The following is a 14,187-nucleotide window of genomic DNA, read 5'->3' on the forward strand; positions in this document are numbered from 1 at the left end:
CTTGTAACCTGCTACTTTACTGAAATCACTTATGAGTTCTAAGAGTTTTCTGGTGGAATTTCCAGGTTCCTCTAAATATATAATCATGTCATCAGCGAACAGGGATAGTGTGAGTTCTTCTTTTCCAATTCGTATCCCTTTAATTTCTTTGGTTTGTCTAATTGCTCTGGCCAGAGTCTCAAGAACGATGTTGAATAGAAGTGGTGAAAGAGGGCATCCCTGCCTTGTTCCAGTTTTTAGGGGGAATGCTTTCAGTTTTTCACCATTTAGAATGATATGAGCCATGGGCTTAGCATAAATGGCCTTTACAATGTTAAGGAATGTTCCCACTATCCCTATTTTTTCTAGTGTTTTGAGCATGAAGGGCTGCTGTATTTTATCAAATGCTTTTTCTGCATCTATTGAAATAATCATGTGATTCTTGACTTTAAGTCTATTAATATGGTGAATTACGTTTATTGATTTCCGGATGTTGAACCAACCTTGCATCCCTGGGATGAAACCCACTTGATCATGGTGCACTATCTTTTTAATATGTTTTTGTATGCGATTTGCTAAAATTTTGTTGAGAATTTTTGCGTCGATGTTCATTAAGGATATTGGTCTGAAATTTTCTTTCCTTGATGAGTCTCTGTCTGGTTTAGGTATCAGGGTGATATTGGCTTCATAGAATGAGTTTGGGAGGGTTCCCTCCTCTTCTATTTTATGGAATACTTTGAGAAGTATTGGAATGAGCTCTTCTTTAAAGGTTTTGTAGAACTCGGCTGAGAACCCATCTGGTCCCGGACTTTTCTTTGTTGGTAGGCTTTTGATGACTTCTTCGATTTCAGTACTTGAAATTGGTCTATTTAAATTGTTTATGTCCTCCTCGTTCAGTTTAGGCAATTCATATGTCTCTAGAAACCTGTTGATGTCTTCAAAATTTTCTATTTTGTTGGAGTATAGATTTTCAAAATAGCTTCTAATTATGTTTTGAATTTCCATCCTGTCTGTTGTGATATTTCCTTGTTCATTCCGAATTTTAGTGATTTGGGTTTTCTCTCGTCTTCTCTTTGTTAGTGTGGCTAAGGGTTTATCAATTTTGTTTATTTTTTCGAAGAACCAACTATTTATTTTGTCAATTTTTTGTATTGTTTCTTTTGTTTCAATTTCATTGATTTCAGCTCTGAGTTTAACTATTTCCTGTCTTCTACTACTTTTGGTGCTGTTCTGTTCTTCTTTTTCTAGGGCTTTGAGCAGTAGTGTTAGGTCGTTTATTTGTTGAGTTTTACTTCTTTTATTAAATGCACTCCATGAAATAAATTTCCCTCTAAGTACTGCTTTCATAGTGTCCCAGAGATTTTGATATGATATTTCTTTGTTCTCATTTACCTCTAAGAATTTTTTAATTTCCTTCCTAATATCTTCTGTTATCCATTCATCATACAATAGCATATTGTTTAATCTCCAGATGTTGGAATAGTTTCTGTGTTTTACTCTTTCATTTATTTCTAACTTCAATCCATTATGATCTGATAGAATACATGGTAGTGGCTCTATCTTCTTGTATTTGCTAACATTAGCTTTGTGGCATAATGTATGGTCTATTTTAGAGAAGGATCCATGTGCTGCTGAGAAGAAAGTGTATTCGCTCTTGGTTGGATGGTATATTCTATAAATGTCCGTTAAGTCTAAATTATTGATTGTGTTATTGAGATCTATGGTTTCTTTGTTCAATTTTTGTCTGGAAGATCTGTCCAGTGGTGAGAGAGGCGTGTTAAAATCACCTAGTATTATTGTGTTATGGTCTATTTGGTTTCTGAAATTGAGAAGGATTTGTTTGACATACATGGATGAGCCACTGTTTGGGGCATAGATGTTTATGATTGTTATATCTTGCTGATTTATGCTTCCCTTAAGCAGTATGAAATGACCTTCTTTATCCCTTCTGACTAACTTTGGCTTGAAGTCCACATTATCGGAAATGAGGATGGATACTCCAGCTTTTTTGCTAAGTCCATGTGCATGGTATGTTTTTCCCCATCCTTTCACCTTTAGTCTATGGGTATCTTTTTCTATGAGGTGAGTCTCTTGCAGGCAACATATTGTTGGATCTTTCTTTTTAATCCAGTCTGCCAGTCTATGTCTTTTGATTGATGAATTCAGGCCATTAACATTCAGGGTTATTATAGAGAAATGATTTGGTTTCCCGGTCATTTGGTTCATTTTTTAAATTTTGTTTATTTATTTGTTTGACACAACTTGTTTCCTCCTTTATTTGACAATTCCTTTAGGATAATTCCTCCCTTTGCTGATTTGCTTCTTTGTTTTTCATCTCTTCCTCATGGAATATTTTGCTGAGAATGTTCTGTAATGCTGGCTTTCTTTTTGTAAATTCTTTTAGCTTTTGTTTATCATGGAAGGATTTTATTTCATTGTCAAATTTGAAGGTAAGTTTTGCTGGGTATAAGATTCTTGGTTGGCATCCATTTTCTTTCAGGGCTTGAAAAATGTTGTTCTAGGCCCTTCTAGCTTTTAGGGTCTGGATTGAAAAATCTGCTGATATCCGTATTGGTTTCCCCCTGAATGTAATTTGGTTCTTTTCTCTCTCACAGCCTTTAAAATTCTGTCTTTATTTTGTATGTTAGGTATTTTCATTATAATGTGCCTTGGTGTGGGTCTGTTGTAATTTTGTGTATTTGGAGTCCTATAAGCCTCTTGAACTTGATTTTCCATTTCATTCTTCAGATTTAGGAAATTTTCTGATATTATTTCATCAAATAAATTGTTCATTCCTTTGGTTTGTTTCTCTAGGCCTTCCTCAATCCCAATAATCCTTAAATTTGGCCTTTTCATGATATCCCATAGTTCTTGTAGATTCTGTTCATGATTTCTTACCATCTTCTCTGTTTGTTCAACTTTGTTTTCAAGGTTAAATATTTTGTCTTCAATGTCTGAGGTTCTGTCTTCCAGGTGTTCTATCCTATTGGATATGCTTTCTATGGAGTTCTTAATTTGATTTATTGTTTCCTTCATTTCAAGGATTTCTGTTTGGTTTTTTTTCAATATCTCTAACTCTTTATTGAAATGATCTTTTGCTTCCTGTATTTGCTCTTTTAACTGTCGATTGGTGCGATCATTCAATGCTTGCATTTGCTCTTTCATCTCATCATTTGCTTCTCTGATCATTTTAATTATGTACATTCTGAACTCCTTTTCTGTCATTTCTTCTGCCATGCTGTCACTGGGTTTTATTGATGTAACATCTAGATTTGTTTGCAGCATTTTCTTTCCTTGTTTTCTCATATTGTTCAGGTATCAGAGGACCGCTGAGATATTGCAGATTTCCTCTATTGACTTACAATGTCCCTGAAGATTTCTATATATATCCCCCCTTAGCCTTCAGTAGGCTGAAGTCTTGGAGGAAGTTGATAATGCGGTGCTCCACAAGGAAGCTGCCTCTCTAGGAGTGGTGGCCTTCAGGTGGGGTATAATCCCTGCTAGTGGGCAGAGGTGCCTCCACTTGTTGACCAATGGTCATCCAAAGGGGACCTAGGCTGTGGGCTGAGGCAAGGCCTGTTTGGGCCTGAGTCTCTGGTTTTACCGTCCTTGTCGGGAAACCTCACCCAGCAGGGAAGACTCACCCGGTGGGGAGGTCTCGCTGGTCAGTTCCCTCCTAGAGGTTCCCCTCAATTTACAGCTACCACCTGGGCTAGGCTGCCTTCCTCTGCAACGTTCCCAGGGGCCCGGCCCTACCTCCTGGGCCTGGGAGCCTCACCCTTCGCAGATGAATCTCCGTAGGCTGCCCCTCCTCAGAGAATCTGCCCACAGGCCTGAAACCTTCGCTCTGCCCTAAGCCTGTCTCTGTGCGGCTCTTCCACCCAGAAGCCTCCTAGATCCTGGGACCCTGCTCTGCACCTAATCGCCTGGCTATGCGGCCCCTCCTCTGAGCAGCCACCTGGGGCCCCGAACAATCGCTCTGAGTCCCAGAGACCCGCCACACGCCTCTTCCTCCAGACAGCCGCCCAGTACTCTGGTGTGGTCACTAGGAGTCCAAGAAACTCACTGCGTGCCTCCACCTCCCACCAACCACCCGTAGCCCTGGGCAATCAATCACTCCGAGTCGAAGTGACCCTCCCCGTTCCTCCTCCTTCTCCAGATAACCCCCCGGGTGTTCAGGAGCGGTCGCTCTGAGTGGCTCTGAATCCACGTGACCCGCTGCATGGGTCCTCTGGGCAACCGCCCGGAGCTCTGGTGCGGCCACTCAAGACCAAGCGACCCACCACGCTTCTCCTCCAGGCAGCCCCGCTGTGTTCAGGCGCTGTCACTTTATGTCCAAACAACTCACCACTCGCCTTCTCCTCTGAGCAGCCGCCTGGAGTGCTAATGCAGTCACTGCGAGTCCAAACGACCCGCCGCGCTCCTCCTCCTCCTCCTACTCCTCCGGGCAGGCCCCGGTGTTCAGAAGTGATCTGAGTCCAAACAGCTCGCCGCGGAGCTTCTCCTCTGGCAACCGCCTGCAGCTCTGGTGTAGTCCCTCTGAATCCAAGCGGCCACGCTCCTCTTCCTCCTCCTCGTCCTCAGGGCAGGCCCCGGGTTCAGAAGCATCGTTCTGAGTCCAAACAGGTCGCTGCGCGGCTTCTCCTCTGGCAACCGCCTGTAGCTCCGGTGCAGTCACTTCGAATCCAAGTGGCCACGTTCCTCCTCCTCCTCCTCCTCAGGGCAGGGCCCGGTGTTCTGAGTCCACACAGCTCTCCTCGCCACTCCTCCCCTGGGCAGCCGCCGGAGCCCCAGTGGTTGCTCCGAGTCCCAGCGCTGTGCCGAGGGGCCTCCTTTACGGTGCTCCCAGTTGTCCGTGTTCACTGCTCCAGCGGGGGGAGGGGCGTCTCGCCGGCAGCTCTACTTCCCAAAGTTTCCTGCGTTCCGGGACCACCGACCCATCCGGGACGCCTTCCCAACGCATGAGAGTCACCCGGCTGCTTTGAGTTGGTCCCAAGTGTCTCAATATCTCCTCTTTTGAATCCTGAGTCCTGGAGCAACATGAAATGCAGCCACCCTCTAGGCCGCCATCTTGAAACCTCTCTCAGGTTTTTTTAAAATCTTTTTTTTTTTTAGTTGTCAATGGACTTTTTTTTTTTTTTTTTTTTTTTTTTTTAATGCAGTGCTGAGAATTGAACCCAGCGCATCATGTATCTAGGCAAACACTTTACCACTGAGCTACAACCCCAGCCTTCAATAAGTTTTAAGACACTGAAATCATGCAAAGTACCTTCTCTGGCCATAATGAATTAAAATTATAAATCAGAAACAGAGGAAACTTGGTAAATTCAAACATGTGAAAATTAAAATGGGCTAAAGAAGAAATAACAAGGGAAAATTAGAAAATACTTTGAGATGAATAAAAACAAAAATGTTACATAGCAAAACTTATAAGATGCAGTTAAAGCAGTATCTAAGAAAGAAATGTATAGCTATAAAAGCCTATATTAAAAAAGGAAATCTCAATAGCCTAACCTTCAAATTTAAGAAACTAAAAAAAAAGAAGAGCCTAAGGATGTAGTTTTAGTGTTAGAGCATCTATGTAACAAGCAAGAGTAAAATAAATACAAAGCAAGCAAGAGGAAAGGAATAATAAAATGCTACAATTGAAATTTTTTTAAATATTGAATGAAAAATCAAGAGAAAAATCAATGAACCCAAATATTGTTTTTTTTTTTTTTTTAAAGCAAAAACTGACAAAATGGATAAACTTTTAAGTAGGTTAAGCAAGAGGTAAAAAGCATGGGTTCGGTTTCAAATTAAAGAAGGAAACAGACAAGATTACAGAATTAATTTTTAAAAAGGTTATAAAAGAATATTAACAACTATATGCCTATGTATTAGATAACTTAGATAAAAATGGATAAATTCATAAAAACAATCAAAACTAACTCAGAACCAGGCACAATGGGACATGCCTGTAATAAGCTGAGGCCATAGGATCCCAAGTTCAGGGCCAACCCAGGTAGAGCAATCCTGAGCTCAATTCCTAATACAGTGGGGGGGGGGGGGGGGGGGGACTAACTGAGAAAGAAATAGAAAATCTGATTTAAATAGATTGTTTAAAAAAAAAAAAAAACTTCCAACAAAGAAGAGACTGGAACCAGATGGTTTCACAATTGAATTTTACCAAAAGTTTATAAAGAAAAGTAAACATTGATTGATCATTCTCAAACTCGTTCCAAAAATGGAAAAGGAGGGAACACTTCCTAACTTACTCCATGAGGTCAATATTGAAAGTGATATAAAAGCCAGAAATAAATCACAAGAAAACACACACACACCCAATATATCTTATTACTACAGATGCAAAGATATTCAACAAAATACTAGCAAGTCTAATACGGCACATATAAAAAGGATTATACACCATGACCAAGTAGGATTTTATCCCAGGAATTCAAAATTGGCTTAAAATACAAATATAAATCAGTGTCATATGCCACAGTAATAGAATGAAGAAGAAAAAAACACATGATCATCTCCAAAGACTCTGAAAAAACATTTGACAAAATCAAACTCCCATTCATGATCAAAACACTCAACAAACTAGGAATGAAGAGAGCTTCCGCAACCTGAAGAGGGTCATCTGTCTATGCAAAACCCACAGTCAACATCAGACTTCACAGTGAAAGAAAGTTTTCCCCCTAAAATCAGGAACAAAAATTTCCACTTTACATACATTTATTCAACATTGTATTGGAGGTTCTGGGCAGGTTAATTTGGCAAGAGAAAGAAATAAAAGGCATCCAGATTGGAAAGGAAGAAAAAACTCTCTCTGAAGATTATAAAATCTTTTTTAAAATTTTTTTTTAGTTTTTGATGGACCTTTATTTATTTATTTTATGGGGTGCTGAGGATCGAACCCAGCGCCCCACCCATGCAAGGCAAGCACTCCAGCACTGAGCCACAAACCCAGCCCCCAAGATGATAAAATCTTAATATAGAAAATTCTACAGAACCCACAAAAAAAAAAAAAACTACTCAGGCTGATAAAGAAGCTCAGTGAAATTACAGAGAACAAAATCAATATAGAAAAATCAGTCTCATTCCTATCCAATAGCAATAAGCAACCTGAACGTGAAAATTTTAAAAAGCACTTCCAATTTCAGTAGCATCCAAAATAAGATATTAGAACTAAAATTAACAAAAGAAGCTGATATTGAAAACTACAAAATAGTGTCGAAAGAAATTAAATCTAAATAAAGGAAAGATACCCTCTGTGCACTAGAAGACTTAATAATGTCAAGAGAGCAATACTTACCAAATTTGATTTACAGATTCAAAGCAATCCCTATTAAAATTCCAACATCCTTTTTTGCAGAAATAGATGAACTGATCATAAAATTCATTTAGAAATGCAAGGGAACCCAAACATCCAAAATAATACTCACAAAGAAAAATAATGTTGGCAGACTCATACTTCGCTACTTCAAAATGTACTAAAAAGCTACAATTATTAAGACAGTGTCAGAAAAAATTTAAAAGACACTATAATAATGACATAACTATGTAACACATAGACCAAAGGAACAGAAATTAGAGTATAGAAATAAACCCTTAAATTCACAGCCAATTATCTTCAACAACAGTATCAAAACAAATCAATGTGAAACAAGCAGTCCTTTTAACAAACCATACTAGGACAAATCAATATCCATATTCCAAGGAATGAATTTGGACTCAGACTTTACACTACTACAAAAATTAATTCAAATTACTATTACAAAAATTAATTCAGGTATTAATATTTGTGACCTTGTTTTAAGCAACCATTTCTTAGACATGACACAAAAAACACAAGCAACCAAAGAAAAAATAAACAAGTTGAACTTAATTAAAACTTAAAACTTTAGGGCTGCGGTTGTGGCTCAGTGGTAGAGCACTTGCCTTACACATGTGAAGCACTGGATTCAACTCTCAGCACCACATATAAATAAATGAATAAAATAAAGGTATCTCAACAATTAATATATACATATATATTTTTAAAAATTTAACTTCAGTGCTTCAAAGAACACCATATCAAGAGAAGAACACACAGAATAAGAAAATACTTGCAAATCACATATCTGAGAAGGGACTAGTACCTAAATATATAAAGAACTCTTATGACTTAATAACACAAATCATTTGTTTAAATACACTAAAAGATGAACAGATATTTCTCTGAAGAAAATATATACAAATAGCCAATAAGCACATATAAAGATGTTCAACGTCTTTATTTATTAGGAAATGCAAACCAAAGACACAAGATACCACTGTACACTCCCCAGGATGGCTATTTAAACACACACACACAAGCACACACACACAAATGTTAGGGCATGGAAAACAGAACTGTCATAAACTGCTCATGGGGATGTAAAAAGATGTTGCCTCTGTGGAATACAGTTTAACAGTTCCTCAAAAAGTTAAAAGTGCCAGGCGAAGTTGCACATGCCTATAATCCCAGGAACTCAGGAAGCTGAGGCAGGAGGATCACAAGTTCAAGGCCAGCCTCAGCAACTTAGTGAGACCCTAAGCAACTTAGTGAGACTCTGTCTCAAAATAAAAAATAAAAAGGATGTAGCTCAGTGGTAAATTGCCCCTGGGTTAAATCCCCAGTACCTACCCCCAACCGCCAAAAAAAAAGTTTTAAAAAAACTAGAAAGAAAATTAAATCAAAGCAATGTCATGCGTTCCTAGCACCCAGGCCAGTGTGATAAGAGTTCCATCATTTAGCAAAAAAGAAAAAGAAAAGAAAAGAAAAAAATCACATTGGTGGCCAGGTATGGTGGCACACGCCTGCTGTAATCCTAGCAACTCAGGAGGCTGAGGCAGGAGGACTGTGAGTTCAAAGCCAGCCTCAGCAACTTAGGGAGGTCCTGAACAACTCAGCAAGACCCTGTCTCAAAATAAAAGATAAAAAGGGCTGGGGATGTGGCTTGGTGGTTAAGTGCCCCTGGGTTCAATCTCTGGTACAAAAAAGAAAAAAGAAAAAAAATCATATGGGTGAAGATGATCATCAGAGAAGAAAATTCTACAAAACCTGACAGCCCCTCTCCTTCTCTTTCTCCATTGGGGTCTTGTTTAAAAAAAAAAAAAAAGAGTATTGATTATTGTTCTTAAGCGAACAAAGGGAAATGTGTACAATCTGAAAGTATCTCTCCTCCACAACATCTTTATAAACCCCATCTCAGTGAATGACTTAAACTGCCATAGCCAAAAACCTAGGAGTCATTCTAGATTTCTGCTTTTACCATCTAATCAATCTAATCAGTAAGGTCATAGCCATTTTAGCTCTTAGCTTCTAAATATCTCTCCATTCATTCTCTTATCTCTACCATTGTCACTTCACCCTTAAATCCTGTTTTGAGTTTTGTTCCACTGACATCTAACCTACATGCTACTTATGAGGAAGCTCTATATAAAGTCAAAACACTGAAAAGCCTTCAACAGCTCTGGAGCACCTTACAGTAGCACTTGGAACCTACTTGTTTCCAGTAAGCATCATTGCCCATCACACCTTGAGCCCACTTTATGCTCCAAGTAATAAGGGTCCTACTTCTCTGCACACACCTGACTGTTTTATGCCTCCTCTCCTTTAACTATTTGTTCAGCCTGGAAACTTTACTAGCCACTTAAGAAAACGTTCTCTCTTCCACCACTCACTTTGTATGTACGCTTCAGTAAGCACTTCATCAGCTTCTACTCTGGACTAATTTTTTGTCTTCTCTCCTTTAACATACAGCATGCTGCTAAAGACCAGAACTATGTATTAGACATTTAGAAGCTCCATAGAACTGGCCTTTTCATTCGGATGTGTGCACTAGATATACTATACTTGAATAAATGAACAAAAAGCATAGCAACAATACTTTTAATTCATATAACAAGAAAACAATCATAACTGCCACAATATTTAAAAAGTATTTTTAAAAACTGCAGTTTTTTAAGACAGAACGACATAAATGTTCCTAAACATGACAACAAAAACACCTGCAGACACTTGAGAAAAATCTCTGCAACCTGATTACAAAGTGAACCCGAAAATCTGAACAGTGGGAATTTACTATGCCTAGACCTTTTACGTTAAGAAGACACAGACAAGCAAGGAACAATCTCGCTTATGACAAAACATCTCAAACGGGCATTGTATATTGAAAGAAAACGCAGAATTAGAATCCCAACTCCCGCTCAAGATAACGAGAAGTTTCATCACTCAAAATAAAACTCATTTCAGAGGATCGGTCCCCAAGGTTATTACGGTTGGAAGAATCACGTGTCAAAGACCCCTGCTCAAAACAAATAATAAAACAGAACAGCCAATTCATTTGGGGAATCGGGGAAAACGTTTACTGCCCCTATGCAAGTCCAGCAGCGTGGATGCTTTCGTCACCTTCCTGATTTCCAGGTCCCCTGATACTACACAAAAAAACCGTCCAAGCAGCTTGACCTGGCCAGTGCCTCCAGCCAGGCCGCAGGCGGCGGCAGGTGAGGACTGGCTTCAGAACCCCTGACCACCGCGGCTTCGACCCCAAAGCCAAAGTCAGCGGCTGTGCTCCCCGGCGGCCCCGCTTCGCCTGGGCCACGTAACCCCGATCGCGCCCACTCACCCTGCGTACTTCTTGCAGGACCAGCCCCAAGTACGGCTGAGGGGCAGCCCTGGGCCCCTCCATCACGCCAAGGCTGCTTTGGCTGTTGCCGCCGCAACCACGGCCTGCCCAGCCACGCCAAACAGGCGGCGGACACTCAGCGTTCGGTCCGGAACCCGAACCTGCACCCGGCAACGGAGCAGACCACTGCGAGCCGGCTGCGGGGGGAGCCGCGGGCCCGGACTCCCGCGGGCCTCCCGTGCTCACACTGCCTGCGGGGAGAGCCTCGGCCCCTTCGCTACGCCGTGCATGCTGAAGCAGCGCAGGTTCAAGCCCGTCCCGCTCGAGCCCGCCACGCGTCCTCTCCATAGCACCCACCCCTCGGATTGGTTTCGGCCAGGCCGCTGAGGAGAGGCGGGGAGGCGCGCACCACGGTAAACTACCCCTGCTTCCGTGCGCGAGGTTGGTAGACGTGTCCTGTTTGTTCGCTCTTAAAGGGGCCGGCGCTCTACCTGGCGAGGCCAAAGGCTCTGCGAGTCAAGGGCTAGGGAATGGAAAAGGGGATTCGGTCTCAGGCCTTGCGCTGGGGTGTGGCCCGCACAGGCCCCAAGACCAGGGCTGTGCCAGGGCGTCGGCCTCGGTTGCCGTGGCGGTGGCTGCGAGGCTTCTCTCAGAGACTTTTAACCCAGCCCGGCCGGTGAGCACCGGACGGACCCTCCGCCCAGGGCCCAGGGCCGGCCCCCGCCGCAGCCCCCAGCCCCAGCCCCCAGCCCCAGCCCCCAGCCCCAGCCCCCAGCGCTCTCCTCCGCTCCGCCCGAGCCTGCCATCTGTCCCCCACCACACGTCCTGACGGCGTAGTACCCCGCGGGACCCCGCTGGCCCAAGGAAACTCGCCGCCTCCTGCATTCCTGTCAGAAAATGGCCTGCAGTACACGCGCCGGGGTGTCTTGCCAACGGTGTCTGGACTTCGGACTGCGGATAGGAAAGCGTCTCGGGTCAGCTGTGGCCTGATCTGAGTTTGACCTGTCCTACTCAAGAAAACACAGTAGGCTCCCCTTTGCCCTGTGGAGGGTGTCGGGGGTCTGTCACTTCCCTCAGTGACCTCGGCGCTGGCTAGGCGGATCTGGCTTCAACTCCATTAGCTCCTAGTTACCCAAGTGCTAAACCAACCCGTGTGGACGCTGGCCCACGGCGTGCTGTTTGAGTACAGGAGCTAAAAGTAGCAACTTGCCCTCTAAATCTAGGACCCTATTTTTAGGGACGTTGAATAAAGTGCCCAGAGATGGATTTGTCTGTAGAAGACGATTTAGGTAACAGGTGTAAAGGATAACCCATCCCAACACATAGGTCCCTCTTAGGAGTGTAATCCTCATCAAATTCCACCTTCTAACTCAAGTCTTCAGGGAGCAACTGAAAAAGGAGCAGATACTTACACCTGAACAAATCACCCCCAAGAACATAATAGATTAACAAAATCTTAGATCCTTAGTAAATTTCCAAGTGTAAGTTCTTGTAGCAACAGCACTGCTATACCATTAAAATAAAATAATAAAATAAAATAAATAAATAAAATAAAAAATGTCAAAGTTAACTGTGATTTTCAAGACCCAAAATGGGGCCTAGTTTTTAAGAACTCAAATTGCTGTCTCTCTCTCTTTTGCCACATCAGCCTGGTGAGTTTCAGGAACTTCCAATATCAGAGAGTAGCAGAAATTGCTTAATAATTATTTTTCAGGAATTACAAACCCTTCATACGTGTTGGATATAGTGTGTATTGAAATTAAATTATGTGAGTAGCTTGTCAGAGCAGAAGCATCATAAAAATTTTATCTTTAGAATTTCAAAGATTCTTAGAACACTGTTCTAAAACTCTTAGAACAATGTATTTCTCAATTAGAACATTGCATTACTTCATAAAAATTCTTTAATGAGTCTGCACATTTCCAACTTTAAGGACTTGTAAATAATAATAATAATCCCTTTCCCCTCCCTAGTCTGTGCCCATTTCCAATTTTCAACAATTAACCATTCCAAATAGGAAAAACAGACTAGGGACAAAAGAGAAAGGGAAATACTAAAAAAAGAAGAAGAAAATATAATCTTATCCCATAGCAAAAACATTGTAAATTTTAGCAAACTCAATGCAGGATTCCAAACCCAGTTTCTTTTCTATATGCTTAACTTACCTCTTCGTCCAGATCTTTCAATTCCATTCCTTAAATGGCTCATGTTAAGATAACCTTTGATGTAAATAAAGGTCTTCTAAGCACCTCATATCCTGGAGAAAGATTTCAGGTTCTAATATGTCCTGCACGCTTCTGTTTCCACACTGACTGATCCTGTTTTGACACTTGTGTGCTAAAGGGGTGCTACAGGTGGAGTTGTGACTACCAACCTATAATCCAATTTCATGGACCTCACAACATACACTTTTTTTCCTTTTATATCACACATACTGCTACCCTCTTAAAATCTACAATTTGAAAGAAAATGCCTAATTTTACTAACAACTAAATTGAGTATTTCATTCTGTAGTCTATTCATGTAGAGTATATATTTTCTATCATGTTAAAAATATTCAAAAATTGTGCTCCATAAGAAGCTATGGGCTTATACAGGACCTACATTAAAGGAAATGGGCAACAAATATTTAATGTGTGCAACAGCTGCTGGGAAATATCCAAAACCACTGGAAACATGCTAACCAGTAAACTTCCTCCACAACCTAGAAACCCATTTCCTTGATGAGGGGCCCCAACAATGCTTTAAGCACTAGTTGCTCCCACTTAATTAAATAGGCAGTGTCACAGGACATAAGATCTAGGCCTTTGGAAGAAAATCAAACAAAACTGTTGATCCACCTTGTGATTCTCTGTATTAATGATGTAAGATTGTTCTCAGAAGAGTAAATCAGGATCTACCTGTTGAACAAGAGCTGACTAATTTCCATTGTTTATTCTAACTATAAATGAAGATTGCTCTTTAGGAGTATATAAATGTTAGAACTCTAATAGGTTCCTGAATTATAAAATTAAGGTAAAAAGTAGTGTTTACGGCTATTACCTGAATGATACAAAGAAAGCATGTTCTGTACAAAATCTACCTGAAATTACCAGCAAATTGAAACAATTGCCTAAAACATTTAGGTAAGAATAAAAGAACCCTTTCACTTAAATTTAACTGGAAAATAACTCAAATTTTCCATTTATTGCAGCTATTCAAATCTATATTATGGTTGCTTAATAGATGCATTCAGATTGTTAGAATTCTAGATTTGGCAGGAACTCTTCAGAAGATTTAGTGTAAAGATTATAAACTTAAAGCCATATGGAAGTCAAATAGTTGAAATAAATGTAAGAAGAGTACATATCAATCAGTACTGCTTGAGCTTTGTTGCTGTATAAGAATGGTAGATTTAACTGGGCAAAGTGGCGCATGCCTGTAATCCCAGCAGCTCAGGAGGCTGAGGCTGGAGGATTGCAAGTTCAAAGCCAGCCTTAGCTACATTGAGGCACTAAACAACTCAGTGAGACCCTGTCTCTAAATAACATACAAAACAGGGCTGGGGATGTGGCTCAGTGGTTGAGTG

General features: G+C 41.0%; 1 protein-coding gene across 16 annotated transcripts in view; it reads right to left on the reverse strand.

Annotated features, from left to right (window-relative positions):
* The window catches only part of MIA2 (MIA SH3 domain ER export factor 2), a 112,249-nt gene that overhangs the window by 72,086 nt on the left and 25,976 nt on the right, over positions 1 to 14,187 (reverse strand). For 2 of the 16 annotated variants that reach the window (XM_079119471.1, XM_079119473.1), the window contains exon 1: positions 10,620 to 10,923. The exons of 7 other annotated variants lie outside the window; for them this stretch is intronic. In XM_079119471.1, coding sequence (XP_078975597.1) covers positions 10,620 to 10,682 — 63 coding nt within the window. In that variant the 5' untranslated portion in view covers positions 10,683 to 10,923. Of the gene's footprint in view, positions 1 to 10,619; positions 10,927 to 10,976; positions 11,307 to 11,459; positions 12,042 to 12,784; positions 12,948 to 14,187 lie in introns of those variants that run through there. 7 more of the 16 variants (XM_079119476.1, XM_079119475.1, XM_079119477.1 and 4 more) reach the window with 7 other exon arrangements.

This window comes from Sciurus vulgaris (assembly GCF_902686455.1).
Source record: "Sciurus vulgaris genome assembly, chromosome: 2".
Taxonomy (NCBI): Eukaryota; Metazoa; Chordata; class Mammalia; order Rodentia; family Sciuridae; genus Sciurus; species Sciurus vulgaris.